Source organism: Lepisma saccharinum, unplaced genomic scaffold (genome assembly GCF_977018435.1).
Source record: "Lepisma saccharinum unplaced genomic scaffold, izLepSacc3.1 HAP1_SCAFFOLD_32, whole genome shotgun sequence".
NCBI classification, from domain to species: Eukaryota; Metazoa; Arthropoda; class Insecta; order Zygentoma; family Lepismatidae; genus Lepisma; species Lepisma saccharinum.
The window spans coordinates 5,090,305-5,114,742 of NW_028142898.1; the positions used below are offsets into that span (position 1 = coordinate 5,090,305).

Consider the following 24,438-nt stretch of genomic DNA (forward strand, 5'->3'; position numbering starts at 1 on the left):
ATGCCTATGTAAATTATCCCTGTAGTGGGTGCTTTGTGAGAATTATCTTAACTGAGGATAGCATTACTGTATGTTTCCTCACTTTGAGCACTGCTGCTCCCCCTGAGGAAAAAATCTTGGGGACGGCCTTTTATGTTAATATCACAAACCATCTCATAAGAAGAAAATATCGAAGAACGCACGCAAAATGCCGGCGCTCGGGGGAGGGTAACCGTGGGTAAGGTGCCAGAATATCTAGCTGCGGGGATGATTACATATTTCATTATTGACAATGTAATTGTGATTGGAAAAAAGGAACTCGTTGGATGCATTACTGGTATTAAATATCTGAATTCAAAACACCTGAAAAAATTGTACGTGGATCGAACTCAGAAAGAAACCCATTGGAATGAAAGTGGCGACAGGTGAGCTGCATTCGCGATCTTTCGTTGCTGATCAGTTAATGTCGACAAATAAAGTCAAGGTCGACAGATTCAGGGTCGCGTGAGTGTGTGCAGCGAAACGTGAACTGCTGACCTGTCACCTATGATGTAAGCGCTCTCTTTTTGATAGGAGTGTTTGGGACTGATTACGTCAGGGAAAAGGATATCCTTACTCTAACTTAGCTGATGTGTAGGTGTGAAGTATCAACTAGCAATGAAGTTGATGGCAACCAGAATCACTTGTTGTGTGTACGTAGAGGTTCAATTATGCACACGTGTAAATACTTCATGAATTAATTATTATGGTTGATTTGGTGTTTTAAGTCCACTTTATGCACAATAAGGCTAATCGGAATTGAACCTACAGCTGAAAAGTGTGACCCGCACCACTGTGTGTGCCTCCACCGGGTATCGAACCAGGGACCCCTTGATTACAAGACAACGACCCTACCACTGCGCCATCGAGGAAGCCGAATTAAATATTATCATGAGGATTCATAACAACAACTATTTAATAGCCAACTTAATGACCCTATTTCCAAGATGTCTCAACTTACAATTTTACATTAAACAACTTCTCGAACAAGTGAATGTCGATGCTAAATTATGATGTAACACAATTCAAACAAGTTTCACATGTAGCAGTTTGCTTCTTCCTTGCTCAATGCATTCAACTTAAATTGATAATGTGTACCAGGTGGTTAACCGTGGCGGCAAACTAAGAGAGTGATGGAGAAAGTGATAAGAAAATGAGAAGCGTTTGTCTCAAGTGACGGTGGAAAGTCACGGAGAAACATATAGTTAACGTCCACTGAGACGCGGAAACAGATCTTCTGTTGTCTGCTTCTATTGAAATCAAATGGTGGAACGCCCACTACAGGGAAACACGCGGAACCGAAGCGGGAATTTCCGTACCAGAAGTCTGCAGGTTATCTTAAAGACTCACGCCCACTGACACGCCGGAAACGCGTCTGTTGCGTTCTGCTGCCGTTTACAAGCTTCTCATTAGGCGTTAAGCTTAACTCGTGTAATTACAACGGATTATTTCAAAAAATGAGTCCGTTTTCTTAGACTTTAAAAGTTAACATGGGTTCTGACAGACCCGAGTGAAATTTAATGAGCTACAGTGAGTCTAAATTGTCTTGGCGTCCCTCGGACCCACATTACCATTTGAGTTACACTTCTTGACACAAATGCCTCTGCCTTTTATACCACAGAAGTCGAGATGAGTTGAACTTTAAGTTTTGAAAGTGAAAGTAATTAGAAGATATTAACTAACTTTCTGGCATTTCTAAAGTGTAAAGTGCGTGCATCCCGTTGTAATCGAGGGATCCCGGGTTAATCTGCGTTCTCTGGTATTTAAGAGTCACAGTGAGTCAATAGTTGAATGGTGAATAAAAATAACACGATTGCAAGATCGAATTCTGTCAGACGGGAGAACGGATCACTTTTTGATGGCTTGTCCACACCAGAATCCAAAGAAAGCCAAGCACATCTGGAGTACGCCATCATACTTGCAAGGTAAAGCACTCGAAAATATAAATATGTGTCAGATGTTTAACATTTCTTTGCAAAAATGGCCATGACCATTATTTGCAGTAACAATAAGATGATAGAAATATCCTAACCCTGTTTTTCCTAGGCCTATTTGAGATTGATTGCTTGATAATAGGCTATTTTACAACGTTTTTCCACTTTTGGCTAATCGCGAGAATGAGTATGAGTGATGATTTTATGAAATTGATGAAGATACACTCACAATGATAAATCATCACAAGGACCAGAGCGTAATTCTTGCCCGGGACCCCTGGTGTCGTAACGTATTGTGGTAACCACTCCGCCACGAAGGTCCGCTTCAAGGCCTTCCGTGAATTGAAATTGGTTTATTTTGGGAATCTCGCACACAGTATAGTGTTACAAGTACAGACTTTTACAAGAAAGTTCTCTTTTGTTTGGTACAATAATACAGAATCTTTTACAAACATACTCTTATCGCATAAATTCCAAAAAATATATATACAGTGGCGTGCCAAAAATGGTTGGTGGAGGATATCATAGCCCCCTTTTGCCCAGTAAAAAGAATGTCAAAGGCAGGAAAAGGTGGCAAAATGATGGCTGACTATTAAAAAATGCACATGTCCCCCTCCCCCATTTCAGAGTTCTTGGTACGCCACTGTATGTAGAGTTAGGTAGAGTTTAGTTTTTAAACCCTCTTTATGCACATAAAGGCTTATCGAGACTGGTGACTTGCACTTTAAAGTGGAATCCGAACAACTTGTACCTCCACCTTGCATCAAATCCGGGACCCGTTGATTAGAAAGAGGTGGCATTAATACTACGCTACCCATCAAAGAAAGAAAAACTGTCCCAGACACGAACTGTTCCATTTGGAACAAAGAGGGAGAGGAGAAAGGGCAGTTCCTCTTTCCGATATGGGAGGAAGTGTGATAATTTACATTGACATTTATTTCTTAACATTTTGAAAAACATTTTCTCAAAAATGGGAGAAGACCATATTGACTTTTCATTCTCATGTGTTAGTACATACATTCAGCTACAAGATGTTATACCGAGTTTTCTCCTTCCCTTTTGCTGTTTTGAGATAACTCTAATTCTAAAGTTTCCGATTTTGCAAATCTTTTGTATTTAAAGGGTTATATCTGCTAACAGCGTCAATATCGAAGTAATTTACTATTTCAGGAATCTTGTTCTAATAGTAAGCTTCTATGTCTAGTAAACAAAATTTTGGGTAGTGTTGCTTAACCAAGATATTAAGGGCCGAAATCAGTCAAAAACTGTATTTTGGACTCTCTTTGTTGCCACATAACAATGGAAAGCAACAATGCCCCATCAAAACGCTTGAATGTATGTACTATATCAAAATAGAAGTTCAGGTTGTTGTTGCTTTCCAAAAGATATAGTACTCCGAACTTACCATGCTTCACTTTCACGAAAAATGAACTGTGATACCTTGAATTTTGACATTTTCTATACGGGAGGGAAAATTGTTTTAGGGTATGAAATTGCACAATATTCATTTCTCACGACATTCTTCAAGATATAAAAAAAGGAACAAAAAATGTAAAGTGCACCCCTGTGCTATGCACCACGCCACGAAGGCGTATAGGGGGTGTGGGGTTAGAGTCCCACACTTTCTTGGTCACGGTCGAAGGTGGGGGTGATGTGATACTGATCAGCATCACACCCCTGGCCGCCTTTACCCTCCAGAGTTTCCTCCAGGTACCCACTTTGTACGACGCTGGGTGGGCGCATTAGCGGTTTGAACAGGTGGAAAAAAATCACGTTTCTCCCTCCCCGGGGATCGAACCCGGGTCTCTCGCATGGTAAGTAAGCGAAACAAAAAATATAACTACCTCACTTTGTTCGAATTTCAAAATAATGATAAGCTGTAGTAGTTAATTAATTATGAAAAACACACAAGGGCCAGAAGCTGAATTGACATAAGTGGAAACAATTCTTAAAACAATAATGACGAAAGAAGCACAACAGTTGCTGATCTTTGTAGAGACCGCTGCCAACACTAAAGTAAATGTGGCTTTAATGTCACATTAGGATTAATGGCTTGCTTACCTGTTGTATGTCTCACTTCGAAAGTGTTCTACGCTGAATATGACATGGTTTAACAAGTAATAATGTAATATATGGGTTCGTATTCGTAACAATAAGAGTTCGGTTCATCATGGTTGGTTGGTTGATTTGTTGTTTTAAGTCCACTTTATGCACAGTAAGGCTAATTGGGACTGGACCTACAGTTTAAAGTGGGATCCGAACCACTTGTGCCTCCACCGGGTATCGATTACAAGGAGAGGACGCTACCACTGCGCCATCGGGGAGGCAATGGTTCATCATGGGTTTTCATCATGGGTTTTGAACAAGGGTGCTGCAGTGGATCCTGGCAGCGCTCCTGATTCTAAGTAAACCCAAACTCATACACGAAGAAAGCTATCGAATTAGTAACACCGAAAACGTGACCAAATTTATAATGCCAAGTTCATACTTAATGCCAGTCTTACCTACCTACAAGTTTCTTGTGAACACTTTAATACGTGTAAAATATCAGGACTATGCCATGAAAACTTGAGTGGAAAACAGCCTTCTGTTGTCTCGGCACGGTGAGGTTGTCAGTTTCAGAATGGTGTCCTTCCTTAATCCACAAAGCTACATACTTTTGGCCAGAAAAATCTTATGACTGGACCATTAATGGACAAATGATTTTTCAATCGTGTCTGTTATATAGCTAAGACTAGAGTACTTTCGACGTGGCCTTTGGCCACGTCTTGTACGCTCACATGCGTGACCTTCGGCCACGTTGTGGGCGTAATCTTATTATGCTAGTAGATGGGGCAAAATGTCTGCATGTTGTATTGGATGAAGGGAACAAGTGTATATGTTCGCTAATTTGAAAAGTTTAGAAAGTAACTTTATGTGTGTATGGGCTCTAATAAGGTACAAATATTCAAAATTGTATTGTTTAATTTCTTAATAATAAAATGAGTAAGTAATAGCCGTTTCAAGATAATTAGTTGGATGTTTTGCATAAACGAATTCATTAGCGACACTAAATTGAAAATGCAATATTTACGTCTTTTGTCATTTTCACATTTTTAAAGGTAATTGGATAATAATTGTTTTCCTTCATTCCCCTCAAATTCCTACCTTGCATCTGTAATAAATTCTGACGCTCGTATTTTGAAATTTGAAAAGTCTAGCATAATTCCCTTACAGTAGTTTTTGGAGTAAAAATAAACTTTCTTTTAAGTTCTCTAACAACGACCGTTTCCTTGGACAACATCAGGCACGGCAAACTATAAAGTATTGTGTTATTATACTCCTAAACATTTAGTTAAAACAAGCGCGATGTAGATATTCTCGCATTGAGTATAACAATGCATACGTAATTGTGTCTGGGCTGAAACTTCTTCTTGTGTAGACGCCAACCTTGTTTGAGCCACTTTTTCAAAGCCAGGAGTTGATTCATCTGTGTGTTGTAGATCTGTGAGAAATATAATGTATCTCGACAATTAAGAATTGAAGGAAACAATGTGTGCTGCAAAAAATGCCCGTGGCAACGGTTGCTAAGGACGTGAAAAAAGGGCATTTTCACCCTTAAGGAAGGGCCGATTGAGCGATTTCTTAATTTTCTCGGCCTTTTGGGACGATTTCATGGGTGGTCGTAATCGGGCATTTTTTGCCTCCGGGGCTTCCTTCATGGAGAACATTTATGTCAGTGAGTCAGTGGGATTGGGGCTATATAACGTTATATATTGGACAAGGAATACTACATATATTCTTTCAATTCCATTTTCATTTAGAAGGATAAAAAACACCCTGGCATGGATAATAACAACTTTCTTTTGCAGGGTATAAAATTTATTGCGGCGGAGAAATCCCCGGCATCCTCACCACCCCCGTTAATTCGCACACTCCGAAACTCATTTAAAAACCTTCATAAAATTCCACTCTTTTTCCCCCCTGTATAAAATTCCACTCTTTACCCCCTGTCTTAAAACATCCCCCCAACCTTCGTTTTATTACTAACACAAAATATAAAGTGTTCCCCTGTGCTTTGCACAACGCCATGAAGGCGTATACAGGGTGTGGAGTTAGGACCCCACACTTTCTTGATCATGGCCGAAGGTGGGGCTGATGTGATCAGCACCACACCCCTATCCGCCTTTACTCCACAGAGTTTCCTACAGATACCCACTTTATACGACGCTGGGTGTGTGCCGGAGCCGCTTGAACAGGTGGATAAAATCCCGGTTTCCCCGCCGGAGATCGGACCGAGTCTCTCGCATAGTAATGAGACGCTAGCTTAGCAACCGCAGCTATTATACTATCATACAGATGCCATTACTTTTATTCAATTAGCCGACCCCAGTGGCGGAGTGGTTAGCACATCGCGCTACGACGCCATGGGTCGCGGGTTTCGAATTCCGGGCCTGGACATGAATGTTTGTGAGTGTCCATTCATCCATTTCATCATATCATCACTCATTCCCATCTTTGCAAATGAGCTAACAGTGGCACAAAAAGCGAAGTAAAATAAAGCAAATCAATCAATCAATCAATGCGGCAACTTTCTAACATTCTCATGAATTTCACAGGGCCTCCCCATGGTGCAGTGGTATCGTCGTCGCCTTGTAATCAAGGGGTCCCGGGTTCGATACCCGGTGGAGGCACAAGTGGTTCGGATCCCACTTTAAACTGTACGTCCAGTCCCGATTAGCCTTACTGTGCATAAAGTGGACTTAAAAAACAACATATCAATATCATGAATTTCACCTGATTAATTTTGTGAATAGAAGGTAGCATTGGTGTTATCGAGAAGTAGGTCTGTAGGGACTTCATTCTATGTGTCCTCTTCTCTATTAGAATCGACAAAACGAAAGATGTTTAATCTTTTGTGTATTGGAATTCAATAAAGTCCCAAAACGTGTAATTTGGTGTGCGAGAGGACGCGTTGAACATAAATTTCTCTCGTCAAAATGTTCTCTTTTGGTTCCTTCCGTTAGTCAATTATCCAAACAATAAATTCCTTCTATTTGATCGGAAACTGTTGGACATTCAAATATAACATTTTGTGTACTGAAAGTTGTATTACATGATATGGTATTATAACATATTTTATGTCTCGCTCAATCTGTGTCTTCAAATGTGAGATAAAAAATTATCAAAGATATCAAAAATTAATGAGATTTCAATGGTTGCCCATGGATTGTTTGATACTAATACACAAATGGATATCGACATCCTTTACGCTGTATGCTGCTACATACTTCTATTAGGTAGGCATTGCGATTTTTCTATCTTACATAGTTTCTATGTCCAAACTAAAATGCAATAATACGTCATGTTGGTTGGTATTTTGGACATCTTTAAGTTCAACAAATCCCACAGCCATACTGCAGGGTCGAGTGTAGAGTACTGTGGGAACTACTTTCTCTCGCTCGTACTTGTTCGAGGCTCCCACGCTCGAGTGTTTACAATGGAATAACATTTTAATCTGACAATAAACGTAGACACATGTATGTAAAATAACTGTGCTTTCAGTTTCAGCCCATAACCATATGTTTCATTTTCAAATACCATATACATTTTATCAAGGAGATAATTACAATGTTTACTTACGTTTCAATTTCAATGCGTCTCTCACCTTACGATGCATATTTAAGGGTCCACTACTACAAATATATGGTTATATCACTCGTTTTTAGAGTTATTAGCTCGAGCGAAGCTGATCTCAATTCCGTACGCTATCCAGCGTCGTCCGTACGAACTATTTGGCGCTCGAGAGAAACCCTCTTCCAGCACTACTCTACTTCAAAGGTTTCACAAATTGTTAAAGCAAGGTATAGTGATATCCATTGTGCAATAAAACCCATAATTTCCTTAAGGAATTTAATTCCGTGTATATTCCATAGGATTTTTTTAATGCTAGCTCTGAAGTTAATTTACATATTATGTAGAACATTGTTAAACTATTAATATCAGAATGCACAATAAACACTTATTTAAGTGATTGAATGTTACATATATGGCATATACATAGAGCAAATACAGAATAATGTCTACCTTTCATTTTGAAATTGTACCTTTCAACAAATTATACAATATTGCTAGTTTCTTTATGTAATATTACATCTTTTCAATATCACTACGAATCATATACAGGGTGTCTCAAAAAGTCACTTAACACCCTCGGTACAAAGCCACTGCAGCGCGCAACATGAAAATGGTGATGACCAATCGTTATCAAGCCAAGAGGGTACCACATTGACACCACCCGCATGGTCGGCGGCCATCTTGATGTTCGACATCTTGAATTCAACTTCAGAATTTTAAATGGGAAGGGGGTGATATGATATATCAAATCAGGCTAGAATTTCACGAGAAATGCAATGGTGGAGGTTTTTTTTTTATGGATCTTTAACAAGTAAAAAGTTATGACTGAATTTTGGTACCAATTTACTCCTTTTCGAGGTGTTAGAGAAATGCCTTAAAATTTGTTTAGCTCATCGGTAATGCATCGAGATCAAAGAGACGTCTAGGGAGAGAAGTTCGCATGCCACTGCACAAGATTTTAATCGGATACATCCATGATGAGCTGTGCATTATGAATGGTTGTCGCGAAGAATTACAGTGTGACGCTTCCATTAAATGAAAAGTCCTTCACAGTGACAAGGCTAATGTTTATGTTCATAAGGAAGTTCATAAACAGAATATTCGATGCTTTTTTATCTGATAACCCATTTTCGACAGATCAAAGCTGAATGGTTAGTGCTGGTAAGTTAATGGTGTGCCGTGCTGTGTGGAACACGACTGGTTAGTCAATTTTCTATCAACGGAACCTTAAGTGCTTAGGGCTACTTGGAATTGTTAAATAAACAGGTTTTTTCATCCTTGCTTATGGAAGAAGGTACTTTTTACAGGGTTTTTTTTCAATAGCGAGGAACACCAGAACACTATGGGAACGTTGTGAAGCAGTTTCTGTCCAACGTTAGTTATCAGATGACAAGGGTCGAATATTCAGTTTATGAACTTCCTTATGATCATAAACATTAGCCTTGTCACTGTGAAGGACTTTTCATTTAATGGAAGCGTCACACTGTAAATTGTTCGCGACAACCATTCATAATACGCAGCTCTATGTGGATGTATCCGATTAAAATCTTGTGCAATGGCATGTGAACTTTTCTCCCTAGACATCACTTTGATCTTGATGCATTATAAACAAATTTTAAGGCATTTTTCTAACACCTCGAAAAGGAGTAAATTGGTACAAGAATTCAGTCATAACTTTTTACTGGTTAAAGATACATCGAAAAAACCTTCACCATTGCATTTCTCGTGAAATTCTAGCCTGCTTTGATATATCATATCACCCCCTTCCCATTTAAAATTCTGAAGTTGAATTCAAGATGGAAGACATCAAAATGGCCGCCGACCACGTGGGTAGCGTCAATGTGGTTCCCCCTTGGCCTGATAACGATTGGTCATCACCATTTCCAAGTTGCGCGCTACAGTGGCCTTGTACCGGGAGTGTTAAATGACTTTTTGAGCCACCCTGTATATTTTCTAAAATCGACACTTCCGATACACACGTATCAATTTCTAGTAACTTCTATCATCATTCAAAGTAGAGATATTATGTAAACATTGTATGACAAGATCAGATGTAGGTAGACTATGACACTTGTAAGTAACATACACGTTTATATTTTTAAAAAATCACCTTGCGAACACAATATAAAAAGTTACAAAATTATGTGAACGGATGAATGAATATTTGCCCCAATAAATTCTGTATTTGGAGTAAGACATTTTGTAAACACACTTACATAAACTAAGCAATTGAAAACTAATTATTACCACGAGGTTTTTAGATGTTGTAGCAGTTCGTGATTATTCTTATTTCACAACATCAAGACTCACATTTTGAAGGTAAATACTTATTGTCCCAAAACATAAGTTAAAATTAAAGAAAATCTGTGACTGTGACATTCGCGTAGAACCCCATGCTGCGTTTAACTATTAATATCGGACTATAGAGCGCTCTATTGCATTGGTTGACTAATAGGATATAGTAATATTGTAATTCCCTCTTCACTTCTAGTGAATTACTTAACATTACGTACCTTACATCTCAAATTTGAAAGGGAAAACATTATTAATAGGCAGGCTTTTATTATATTTAGAAATATCTGATGAATTAACATTTAAAAAATACTAAGTTATATGAATACATGTAGCTATGAATATTTGCTTTAGAAACGCTTTACTCAAAGCAAGTTTTTTTACACACATTATAGAAATAACTAATTGCAAACAAATTAGGAATAAATTATTCCTAACAAAAGCTACAATGAGGAGTATTTTTTACTTTTTATGGCGCAGAATGGTGAATCTTATTGTACCAAAATGCACACTTATTTATCATAGCAACACAAGATATTCTTCTATGTGTTTACACAAAATTCTCTGCCATATGATATTAATTTACAGTTTCATGTTGGATTGAAGATTAATGAACTATGGACATAAAAAAGAATTTAAACATTTGTTTTAATAATTTAATATTACACTCCTATAGAAATATCGCTTGTGCGTATAGAAAGTTCTCAATTTAATGCAAAAAGAACACTAGCTTCATGTGAGAGAGAAACTCTAATAGTTTTTATTTCTTCTGCAAGAGTTCTTAACTCCTCCATTCACTGCAGTTGGTGTTGCTTGTCAATATTTAGCAATTTTCTACAATTGCAACTGCAACCATGTATGAACGTTTGCATTCAAGCACGTGATATTTGTGACAATAAATATTAAAATTAACGAAATAAAAATTTGGTGACTGCAAATATTTTTTTTCTTATCACAATTCTAACAAAGATCAGAAGTAGTTGTTCACACTCTACAAAAACAACCATTAATTATTTGCTATTTTAAAATAATTTTTCTTTCTATAATTTTAGAAAACTGTGCAATTGAGCATTATGTTATTCTCTTTCTGACTATGCGTCGGACAATATAAACATTATATTTACTCTCAATTTATTCCTTAAACTTGTGTATAAAATGCATCAATCACATGAGAGATTCATTGTTAACTGATTCTTTTAATAAAACATGAAAATACTTTCTAGTTTCTTTCAAATTCAGATTTACTTGAGAATTGTTTGAGTTTAAATTTCTTGTTCTGAGTTATTCTGGAATAAATAAAATACTTGACACCCTTCCATTCTCTATCTTTTAGGATCCCATTACTTTCTTGAATACACCTCTCACACTCATCCTTCTTGGGAATTATTTCCCTAACTAAATGCCTCTTGAAAAAGTTCGACACTACTTCTACTTCCTCTCTTGACCACCACTTCTTTTTAGATGGCTTTCTCTTCTTTTTAAAAATGTTTTCTATTTCAGGATGACTTTCAGCAAATGTATGCATATCTGTATGTTCCTCACTTGTTTCAGATAAACGTTCTTCAACGCTATTGCAAATATTGCCTTGTAGTTCCTCAAATCTTTCATTGCTGACCATATCTGTCAAATGAAAAGTGATTTTTATTAATTGTGTACATGTAAGAAAGGTAACAATTTTCTAACTGAAAATTGAATTTAAGATACCATAGGACGGGACGTGTATGATATAAAATCAACGTCAGCGTAATGAATGACTATAAATTATAAACATAATTTCATTGAAATTTCAACACATGTATTCCTGCTCCAAAAATAACAATACGCCCAGGGTTTTTTTTTTTTTTTTGTTATTAGCGATAAACCCGAAATGTAACGGAGAGACGCAGCAAGTAGTATATGCACGATTTATAACAAATGTGACTGATTCACGGCTGTAATTTTGTCGCGAATTTTAGCGAAATTTACCGTTTCTGCGAACATTTTCATTTTTACGATAAAAACGAAAAAATGGCATTTTTTACAAATTTCTTTTTAAGAAATATATTCGATTTGAAGATGTTGGCTGCAAAGGAATGAGAAATCATTTGGAAAGGCACAGTAACCTGAAAGTTTATTATTTTTTATGTTGTTTTATGAATGAAAGTAAATGAGAGACAGATTGTTTTGTACATTCCACTTTTTCTAAAATATAAATATAACTGAGTAAGGCTGATTTTCAGAAGGTGAAATTTATTATTTACTATTTTTAAGCTTATTTTCCCATAAATGTTGCAAACATTAAGCCTTGTATAAATTAATAATTCATTGATTTAGTAACATTATGTATAAGTGCATGGCATTAAAAATTACCACGAAATTTTCACGAAATTACTGCCATATTTTTAACTATAAACACGATATTTCATATATTTTTCACGAAATTCTTGAAAAAATAATACAAAAAAACCAGCCCTAAATATACCCATTCCATGGGTTTATAAATTTATGTGGTAATTTGGAAAATTGTAAATCTTTCTACACTATATGAAAGGAAATATTCATTGAAGAGTACATGAATCGAGGTTTCCTAATCATCCGAAAATGGAACACTGTCGCGTGATTTAGAAGATTCAAAGGAAAAGATGAATTTGAAATTATTAGATATATTGCCTAAAAATAATCTAAATTTTTACCAATGACTTGCAAACCAAAATTATGGGAGTGTGTGCATGTGCATGTATATATATGTCTGATACAGAATAAGAATTTTGAGAAATGGTACTCTGATCATTGTATAAAGTAACGATTATTTGTAAAAACGAAAATCATTTACATATTTGATATCCCTGCATTCAACGTATAATTACTTGATATTTTGTATGTATATATTATAAATAAAAGTTGGTCTCGATTTTCATTTTAAGTAAATTATGCTACAAAGATGATAACCTCCCCCCTCGAAGTCTGAAAATAACAATAACTTTCAATTAATATTGTGAAACAGAGTCATTAACAGAATGAGACCGGTGTCAAACAGGCGAACTATGGATGAGTAGCCTAATCCGATCACGGAAGCCTGCACAGGCTGGGGGGTTCGTCGTACTGACCACACGTGACTCCCACCTCTGCTGAGAGCAAGTGGAAGTATGAACAGCAGTCGGTGAGTTGGGCAAGGCTCTCAAAGTGTTACCTATTGATTGTAACAAAGGAAAGGAATACGTATGATCAACACTCAGGTTTTCAAACATGTGTTCTTGGAATTACATTCGTGTAACGTAAGAATAGAAATAGTTCTTTTTAAGAATAGTGGCTATAGTCATTCGTTCTTTTTATCGTTGCCAAACCTGACTGAATCAATGTAATCAATGAATGTGACATCATCTAACATGTTCCGCGCCCGTGGCGAAATGGTGTACATATCGCGCTATGACGTAAGGGGTTCCAGATTCAAATCCTGGTCAATACATGAGTGTGTGTTTGTCCCGTCATCTATTTCATTCCTTTATCATCGCGATTACCCCAAGTGGCTGCAAAGTGTAGTAAAATAACCAAAATTAGCATCTAGAACTTAAAGGCATGCATAAGTTTTATGTTGTTGAAGGTACGATGATAGTAAAATAATATGGAATTGTGAGTATATTGCGAGTGGAAACTTAGTCCATGCTACAAATATAACATAAGTGAAATATATTATAAATGTGGTATTCATACCTGGGAGTTGAACATCAAGCTCGCTCAGTGATTTGCCCCTGCACTCTTCTAGTCCTCCTCTCTGATCCAATGTAAGGAGTAATTTGCTGACACTGGCGAGCTGCACAGTTGACTCTGGCAATCTGTAATATTCTCTGTGGATCTGAATATCGTGTCCCATATGTCTCGCGATTTGGTCCAGTTCACAGTCCTTCAGATTAAGCAATTGGGACATGGTTGCAATATGTTTCCTTAAACGTGTAGATCTTAATGCAGCTGGGTTCTTTGCTCCACATTCCTGAGAAAACTTTCTTAGGCAATCGTGTGCCCTCACACAACTATCTTGGGTTGAAGGAATGGCAAAGAAATACGGATTACTTTCACGGATGTTTCCAACTGTTCTAGTATGGATTAATATTTGCATGCATTCGTCAATGCCAGGTGTTAGAAATAAAGGAACGCCTCGGCCTCTCTTCCCACGTATTTCTATTCTTATTAAAGACTGACACAATTTCTTTTCCAGATCAGTTAAGCTGTTGAATACATCTTCATTAAATTTATTATTTACCCTGTGCTTAGTGTAAGTTTCTGTTAACAGTCTTTGAACTTCACCAACTCTTCTCCGATTGAATAATATGAGGTACGTTAACACAACCTGACAGAGCGAAGTCCATGTATATTCATCGGGATTGTCTTTCATCTTCTGTGTGAGGTCCTGTTTGGCCTTCTTAAGATACGACTGTAGTTTTAGCAGATCGTCTCTTAGTGGCAGCAAAACATCCGTATTCCATTTCTTTTCCTCCAAAGTTTTCAAGGCATTCCTTGAAATTTCAACATTCCATTCAGATGTCATCAAATGAAGGAAATCATCTGCATTCTCCTTCATTTGTATATCATGAGTTATTATAGCGTCGGCCTTCATTATCTTTGCCGTCTCAGATAGGGAATTGCCAATTTTCAGTGCTAAGGAGGGAGCTTTATATGTATTAGATTCTCCCTGGAAACCACAAAGAATACGTACAGCTTGAATCACACTTTTAAATTTTGCAGGTGAAATACAGTCTCGTAGTGTGATTATTGTATTGTCAAGTTTTCTAATTTCTATCAAAAACCTTCCGAGTTCTCTCATTTTGCTACTGATGGTACTGTGCATATGTTTTAGGTGACCATGGATATTGTGCAGTCGGCTTCCTAATTTGAGAATCAATTCATCATTTCGAACCACTAGAGATACTCTGTCCTGAACCATCCTACCAAGAACATTCTCCTTCAGACCTTCAGTGGCTACTGATGAAATGGGCATCAGTAGCGAAGCGCGTGCTTGGTGGCGATACTTGGAAGGTGGTCCATTTTTCGGAGCAAATTTACAAATTTTCTTGTGTCTCCAGATATTAGATTTTACAAGCAATGTGAAGCAATATTCGCATGGCAAATATTCTGGTGTTGCTAATTGGATATATGGCCTTCTATTAACAATGAGTTTTCCTTTCTTATTTTTCACAACTTCAACATTGTGAGTATAATTTCCACGGTTCCTAAGTAATGTTAAGGCTTCCTTTCGTTCCTTTGAGTTCTTAGGAAATGCAAAAGCTGCCTTGACGTCTAATTCATCTATGTGCTTTCTGTGTAGGTGCCGTGAAAGTTTTATCATTGTATCTCCACAGTAAAAACAATGTTGTCTCTTATTAAATATTCTTTTAGTTCCATTCTTTCTCGTAATATCTACTTCCAACGTGTCACTACTGGAAGACAAAGTGTCTTCTTCATTAATCCTCTTTGATCTATTACAAGTATCGCTATAACTACACTTTTTACTCTCCTTATCAGAATTAACTGACGCCAAGGCTTTATTTTTCTTAGTTGATTCAAGACAATTTTCAATTTCAGTATCAGAATTATCTGTGTCTGGAAGATATTCAGATTCTGAAGGAGTTAAGTCTATTGAAGAATCTTCCTCGACCTCGTTACTTTCCAAGACACGATTGGTTGATTGAACATGTTCTCTTCCTTGCAATTGTAAGTCATCATGAAGGGATGACCCAGCTTCGTTTGTTGTTGTATTTTCCACAGAAAGCACATCCACCACCATGTTTCCTTTCTTATATATAGCTGTTTTTCTAAATTCCGATAATTTTGGAAAGGATGGAGCTGTCTCTCTGCATGTAGATTTCTGATCATTAAAATTAAGTCTCTCTGATTTGCCTGACCTTTGCTTGATTGTTGTACACACTTCTACCTTTTTTCCGTTGTGTTTATTAGTACTGCTCTTCTTAAATTTTCCCACGGACGACGATAAATGTTTTTGTCTCAAAGATCTATTTATTTGTTGAATTTTACTTGTTTTGCGATTTTGTTGCATTCTTTCTACCATCCTTGTTTTATCCTTCTCTATTCTTGATGAAATGTTTCCAATTATATTTTTCTTTGCATATTCTTTGTTTCTATCAGAACACTTTGAGTAGTCTTCCATTTCAAACTGATTATTTGCAATAGGTATACTGTTAGAATTTGATACCTTTATATTTTCTTGCCATTCACACCACTCAGTTTCCCTTGAACATAAAATAATTGCATTTTCCACTCTGTGGTTATTAGCTAAATGTGTTACTTTGCTTTTCTCTGTCAAATCCGGTTGATAATTCGGACGTTTTACCCCATCACACGCAGTTGCTTTACAAGATTGCCTTTGTTGGTAGGAATTTTCATGTTCAGTACTAGATATTTCAGTTTTATCTTGTAAAGGAGAATTGTTCACTGTCTCCACATGTGGCAATTGCATATCTTCCAATTTTCTCTTCTTAGACGTTTGTAATGCCTCTTGAGCATTTCTGTTGATCCATTCTTCTTCTTTATCTTCATTCACAGATGGTACGTTGTTTGCATTGGATGTATATACGTCTGTTTGACATTCACGCCACTCAGTTTCCCTTGAACATGAAATAATTGCATTTTCCACTCTGTGGTTATTATCTAAATGTTTTGCTTTGCTTATCTCTGTCAAATCCGGTTGATAATTCGGACGTTTCACCTCATCACACGCAGTTGCTTTACAAGATTGCCTTTGTTGGTAAGAATTTTCAATTCCATTTACTACATGTTCAGTACTAGATATTTCAGTTCTCTCTTCTACAGGAGAATTGTTCACTGTCTGTGACATTTGTATGTTTTCGAATTTTCTCTTCTTAGATGTTTGCTTCACAGTACTTTCCAATGTCACTTGAGCATGCTGTCTGCTGGCAGAGTCTTCTTCTTCACCGTCATCCAGAGATGGTCCTGTAAAAATATTAACAATTTGTTCACCTTAGAAACTAATGAAATCAACATTTCTTGAGAAATGACTACGTCTTTCTCTTCGTAATTAATATTTCTATGCGATATTGTATAACATTATATATTATGTAAAATAGAAAACAAGCGTAACCAGAGAGGGATACCGGGAGGGTTATATTCCCCAATTTTATCAGATTTCCTTTCCGAAGAGAACTTTGTTAAATACTTAAATCAAGTTGGAGCAGCATTCACAATCTTACCGTGATGTGCTTAATGGGTACTAATCAGAACATGTTATATCCACGGTTAAACTTATAAACAGTCAGACTACTCTATTTGTATCTCTAATAAAGAGATATCGGTTAGTTTGATTGTTAAATAGAACGGATAATGGGCGGATCAATAGAGAACATTTTCACGAAAGAAGTGACTGTTCAACATGGCCTTCAGAACACAAAATTGCACGTATTACATGTTTCAGTAATTCCAGGATCTCAACGGTCAAATATATATTGATTGTTGAGTTTCAATTGTTTGACCCTCCCCTTCCCCCTTATATACGTGGACCTTCATATTATTTATGTCACTTCAGAGTAGTATTGAGTAGGTCTGCCAGTGCATCAAATTCTATTTTCATTTCCAATAATTTTTCTGACTACCATATATTTATCAATCGGTTTCGACTGTTGACTACAAAAATCAAATGGATAGCCCAATCGAGAACGTATATACTACATCAGGTGCGTATTTCCAAGATGTTTCAGTTTTTACCAAGTTTCAAATTTCTAGCTCTAATAATTCCGGTGATATCGTAATGTTAAAAATATATAGATTGTTGACTTTCGATTTATTTGCTACCACAGACAGACGGATATGTCGATTCAGATAACTTATATCGAGATGATCTATTACATTTTATTACGTAGCATTAACAGTTTCTGAGATATCGGCACGTAACGTGACTTCGATTGTCCCTCACGGAAAGACGGTGCTCGGATCGAGATGATCTATGATGCTTTTTGCTGGTATTTCTTAGGTTTATCAACCTATCAAGTTTCGTATTTGGAGCTCTGGTAATTTCTGAGATACGGCTAGTTGACACGGACTGGCAGACAGGCAGGCGGAAGAATACGCAGTGGGAAACTTCTCCTCAGCTTCACTGATTAGTACTCAAAATAAAGCACTGCTTTAAAGTGTAAAATTTGCTTTATGCAGTGACGGCGCCTGGAAAAAAGCTGTGGGTGGAGCCCCTCAGTAGAAAACCCAATTTTCTTTGGGGTTTTCATATTTCCAAAGTGAATTTTTAACCTTAATACAAGTGATATTTAGAAGTATATAAAATGCAATTTCAAGCGTAACCCCCCTCCGTCTTTGCGCCTGCTGCTTCTCTTGTCACTTTTCCCTGGCGTCGTTGTTGATTTTATGCTCCTGTACAAGTAAAATCACAGTTTAACGTATTTGTATGGAGGTCTGAATGGCAATATATTGTAAATGACCGAAAATACTATTATTTTTGCAGTGCTTGCTTTATTATTAACTTCTGTTCTTTCTTGCAAATTCGACTCGGTGGCTCAGTCGGAAGGGTGTCTGGCTGCCACGTAGGAAAGCCGGGATTTATTCCCAGCATGGGTGATTTCAGATGCGAATTTTCTAGCTAACTCCCAGCACGAGTGGCTCTGGGACTCATCCAGTTTCTCCAAGGGGTCTCGGGTTCGATTCCCGGTCGAGGCACATAGTGGTTCGGATCCCACTTTAAACTGTAGGTCCAGTCCCGATTAGCCTTACTGTGCACAAAGTGGACTTAAAACACCAACTCAATCAATCAATCATCCAGTTTCTCATTAATGGGTACCTGCGGGGAATCTGGAATCTGGTGTGATCACATCGCCTCTATTATAGCCTCCCTACAAAGGCCACAGAGGACGATGGTAAGTATGCTCAACTACGTAATTAAGTATAAAGATAAAGGATGTTAGAAAAATAAGAGTTCTCGGAAACATGAAAAATGCTCCGTAAATCATTCAGAATCAGTGTGAAGAACTGGGAAGGGGGGGGGGGGGTACAAGAGTACCTAAGAAAGAAATGTAAAGAAGCAGCCGATGAAATATCCTCGCGTTATTTTGTCTAACATTTTCCACCCACCCTACTAAACCTATTACTGTTACTTTGTCTGTTGGAATGATATGTCTCTCTGAAAACGTTTTGAGAAAATTGTTCAAAATGAGTGAAACATCGTACAATTAAATACGGTTTCGTAAAGGGAGTGGAATACACATTTCTAAACAAGTTAGTGATGATAAGATTATATAAATATGGTTCAGAACAAAATACGAAAAACGTTAACCTCCGAATATTCTAACAAAATTTGTAGAAACTACATACTTCTAGTATAAAATATTATATGGCATATTTTATTCAAACTGTATCGTCAATGTTCAAAATTGCAGTATTTGTACTAGAGGTACTTAAGGAATTAATCCCATACCGTAGCAGCGAACAGCCCCATGTCCCAGAACGAAGTTAATTTTTAACAGGTCTAGTTTTTCGTTTCTCAAAAGCAGCTGACATCCTTGAGATATTATCAATTATGACGTCACGGAAGCCTCTCACTTTTCTCAGTTACACAATTTACATCATGCTCAAACATAAAGCTAAAGCTTTGTGGTGATTCTGAACAACAGCTCATGAACGTGTTTTGATTTGGAGGGTACTAACTTCACCATTCATATAAATAGGTTCAACGTCTGTGGAACACGCATCTGTTCTTCATATCCTCCTCTGTTTTTTTTTTCTGAACCGTTGTACTTCCAACAAACAAACTAAGCCCTATTAACAAAATACGTAGGTGTGATACTTCTGTTTCATATTCTTTTTAATTTCTTCTGTAAACAAGACGTAAACCTAGAGACATTGGAAGGACTCATTCCAAATAGATTTATTGAATTAAATGTAGCACTAAATAACGGATGATCCGTCGTTTTCTTGGCTCTTAATTGCTTCAGTTTCTGCACTAAAGCTGATCGATACTGGCAAAATTAGAATTGGACTTGCAGAACAATTCACGAAACTCTTGCTGTCCGATGTGTAGGCGAATATGTAACTTAGAGGGCTTGTAGTTATTGATGTCGTTCTTTCAATTTGCGATTCACGAAAAGTATAAAAGCTGTGGCCGCTACAAATGCAGCCGTTGTTGAGTCACTTGCTCAACCCTCTTCAACTCTCCTACAACTGAACTACAAGGATGTAAACTCTGATTTTCCAAGTTATATTTTATTCTCTGTATGTAATTACACTAACGTACTACACATAACCTTGCCTCTTCCCTGGCTATCATACGCACGTCCACTATCGCGGTTAACCTAACGGTATAACTGAAAAACGTTAATTAAATCAGGTATCCAAACACATTTTAATGTTATATTCTTTTTAGATCTCGTCTAATTTTTCCAATCTATCCAATTGGAAATGGGCCCAGAACGACCTCTATGGATTCACTTGTTCCGAATTTGTATTGATTCATTTGTATCAAATTTCTAGAACTTCGTACATGAAAGAAAAACATTCAGATAGAAACTCCTTGAACAACAATTCTGCAAATTTTGTCAAAAGAAGAGAATATGATGAACAAATGCGTGCTTTTCAGATGTAGAATTAATTGTCCATATTTCTGGATGATAGTAATAAATATAACTAGTGGCTATTTATTGATCTTATTTTCTTTTTTGGAAAGTTTTGAAATTTGTTATGGAAAAAAACCTTGGAAATACCATTACGGTGTTAAACTTGTTTGGGAGGAAGGTGGGATTATCAGAAAGCTACAGAAGCTATCGCATTTTTTGATGTTAAAGGTTTGGTGCATCATGAATATCTGCATGAAGGACAAAAGATAAACCAAGACGTTTATATTGACGTCCTGAAACGTTTTGCGTCCAGCAATCCGGCCTGATTTGTGCACATCAGGGCAGTGGTTCTTATTGCGCAACAATGCAGGGCCCATACTGCTTTATCAGTCCAGGAATATCTGGCCAATCATCGTATTCCTCCTCTACCACATCACCCATATTAACCCGTACTGTCGCCGTGTGATTTCTTTTGTTTGGCCGTGTGATTGATTGATTAAGTTGGCGTTTTAAGCCCTCTTTATACACATTAAGCTAATCGGGACTGGACCTATAGTTTAAAGTGGAATCCGAACCACTATGTACCTCCACCAGGTATCGAACCCGGGATCCTTTGATTGAAAGGTGACGACGCTACCACTGCGTCATCGGGGAGGCCCGTTCCCAGTGTGAAAACGCCGCTCAAATGGAAGCGTCAAGATGAAGATATTGCAGCAATCCAAACGGCTGTGACAGATGTGCTGAGAAGCATTCCAGATGAAGCTTTCTCTGCTTGCTTCCTTGACCTCCAGAAACGGGAGCGGCTGTGCATAGATAGCCGACAAGATTTGACAAGACCTAGGACCATTAGTCCGTAAGTTGAATCAATTATTTTTTACGAGCTCAGTCCTGGAACTTTTGTGACAAAGGATGTACTACCCATATTATCAACCATCATGTTCATTAGCAATTTGTCGCAATTTGAAGTTAAAAAAAAAAACAATAGACAGAATGCAATATCTGCTGCAGCAACAGCACAATCCCATTCGTTAAAAAGCATGCTATAAAGAAGAAAAAAGAACGACAATAGTGCTTGACAATCCGCCTGTTCTTATATTTGCTAGTGACTGTACAATACTGCAAGCAAGGCAGATGAAAGGTGAAAAGAGCATTTCTTGACATGTGAAACAAAAATGACCGGTTAACATTAAAAAAAAAAAAAATGTTAGAGAAGTATTCTTCGGTGGATAGCGTAGCATTAGAACGCAGACAGGAATATCGAGAGTTTTCTGTTGCGTCTTTGTCAAGGTCAAAAATGAAAGCAATACCCAAGCAGTCAGCTGTTGTTTATAAACGTGAGACATAACCGAGAAAATTATGACAGCTTGAGATTGGTCCCTTCAGGGTTACAAGCACTTGCATTTCATCACAAAACAGCTTTATTTTTCTAAACTCTGTTTCACAAAGGAAGAGCAACGTCTACTGGAAAACATGATACTCTTCTACCCATGTATTCGGTTAAACGTTCGTTAATCAATTTTCCCAATGAGAAACTCCAATATGGACCCAATTCCTTAAAATTTCGTATCCAAAAAATAGAATTGCCTTTCTATCTAGTGGAAGAAAATATTCCAATATACCTGTCAACAGGGTTTCAACGTCGAGATTCTAAATTGAAAGCAAATATTTTTAATAATTTGTGACAACCTTTCGCACTCTATGTGCCGAGTTTGTAAGCGTGCTTAAGAAAATTCGTAATGTAATTTTGAAAAGGGCTACTTTTTACAATACTATTAAAACGTTTCAAACATTTCCCTTCTTTTATTTTAATCAGCCAAAATCACATGAACTCCCTCAGCCTTTACGTTAACAAACTGCAGTTTGTACCTGCCTTATCAGCCATATTTCTTCACGGGTTATAATTTAACCTAACAGAGGTAAATCTATGCCTAGGATTTTTAACGCTTTAAAAGTATGAATATAATCAGCATAACCTTTAACTTTGACCAGTAGTTGCCCCCCCCCCACCCCCCTTGCCTCCCGCATACACAATTTTGTATTATTCTCATCCTGGTCACGTTTCGACCCCAATTGTCAGGGAACTAAACGAAATTCCTTCTCTGGGTGCAACACCACTCGCTATTTCCATAGCCTCTGCAATAAAACGACAGTCATATGTCAACTTGATTAATAAAATAACCTAGGCCCAGTCGAACAAATGCTATTCAAGGATGACAACTTGATTCCAAACAAGTTTTTTTTCTGTAAATAGTTATAAGGCGCAACTGCAAATAGTCATAAGTTCTGACCCACTGAAAATTATAATTATATTAACCCAGATATGCTCGTGTTATGTGTTATTATTGCTAAAAATTAAAGAATTAATATAAAAACAGTGAAAAGAACAAGACACTTACCTATCTCCAAAATTGTAGCTTTATAGAACTGTCCGTCGATCCAGCGAACATCATGCACTTCACCAACAGACAACTTCTTATTCTTCATCTTAACTCTCGCTGCAGTACATTTGTAAATAACACCATCTTCTTTGAATCGCACTGAAATAGGCTTCATTACCTTGAAGTTCCGTTTATTATTTTGTCTCATGTTTGCAACTTCACCTATCACACACACGGCACGACTGCCCTCTCACCGAAGCAATGGACTCAATAGTGCGCGCAAAATATTTGGCGGTTTAAAAAACCCGCCTTACCTCCCACGAATTACATGTTGCCAACTACATGAACATTTAATACTCGATTTCCACAATTGACAGAGAAGAAAGTTTCTGCTGTGTTAAGACGTCAGTGTTACAACAAGCAAAAATGCATTGTTCACAATATATTTATTATATTTGTTAGTAGTACAAGGTGGCCGCGGTGCCTCAGTCGGTAACGCGTCTGACTACCATGCTAAAGGTCCCGGGTTCGATCCCCGGCCGGTTCAAATCCGGGATGGAAGCGGCCCCGGCGCCCACCCAGCGTCGAATAACATGGGTACCTGAGGGAAACCCTGGGGGGTAAAGGCGGTCAGGGGCGTGATGCTGATCACATCACCCCCACTCACGACCGGATCAAGAAAGTGTGGGGCGTTACAATCACACCCCCTATATGCCTTCATGGCATGGTGCTATGCACAGGGGAGCACTTTACCTTTACCTTTTACAAGGATTTCCCGTTGAACACCCGCGCACAGGCTGTCAAGAGTGTCCACAGCGGAGTAACGTGGTTCAACCGCACCATCGAAATTTTTGAACATATACGTAATTTTTTTCAGTTCATATATAAAGAAAAAGATGGGAAAAATATTCAGACGCTAATTTTTCATCAAATGTAGAAGTAAGGTTTCCGTTTGGCAGTGAGCATAGGTATTCGATATGACAATAAAATGTGCATGTATTTGGAGGGAGAGGGGTGAGAAATTGGGAATTCCCTACTATCTACCATTAAAAAATATTTTTTTTCTTTACGAGAGTGAATCCGGAGGATATAGTCAAGGTCCACCGGGTGGGGGGGGGGAAGCTGCTGCAGCCCTATTCCCAATTCATTGAGCGAAAAAAAAATCATAATAATTGGGGGACAAGACATAAAATTATGAAAATACACGTACGTGTAGAATTACCCCAAAGGAATATTTTATTTTATTATGTGTTATTCATTTTCTGCTTGATTTTGTACTAAGATTAATTAATATAAGGCCACTGGATCTGCAATAACTGAGTATTCAACTCACTTTTAGGTGTGCGTTGTCGAGTAGATATAGTCATTACTAGTAAACCAAACAAACAATGAAATAAATTAATTTTAACCATTATATCATCATGTAGCCGTATACGTCGGCGACCGTCGTCTTCTTACCACCTTCTTCTCCAAACGAATCATTATATTTCTTAACATTTTACCCTAAAAATTATCACCAATGTAAGTAAGTTGTAATAAAAGTAACTGCACCCCCAATCACCGCCACTAATTAACATAAATTACTGACTGAAATTAAATTGTATGTGTAAAATATACATAAATGTAAATATATATATATAT

General features: G+C 37.4%; 1 protein-coding gene across 1 annotated transcript; it reads right to left on the bottom strand.

Annotated features, from left to right (window-relative positions):
• Positions 1-7,841: 7,841 nt before the first annotated feature.
• Positions 7,842-22,903, bottom strand: LOC145982257 (uncharacterized). Its single transcript, XM_083115833.1, has 3 exons — positions 22,816-22,903; positions 13,551-16,829; positions 7,842-11,480 (listed from the first exon to the last, which is right to left on the bottom strand). Exons 1-3 carry the CDS (start codon positions 22,901-22,903, stop codon positions 11,080-11,082), a joined length of 3,768 nt encoding a protein of 1,255 aa, XP_082971959.1. The 3' UTR covers positions 7,842-11,079.
• Positions 22,904-24,438: the final 1,535 nt, after the last annotated feature.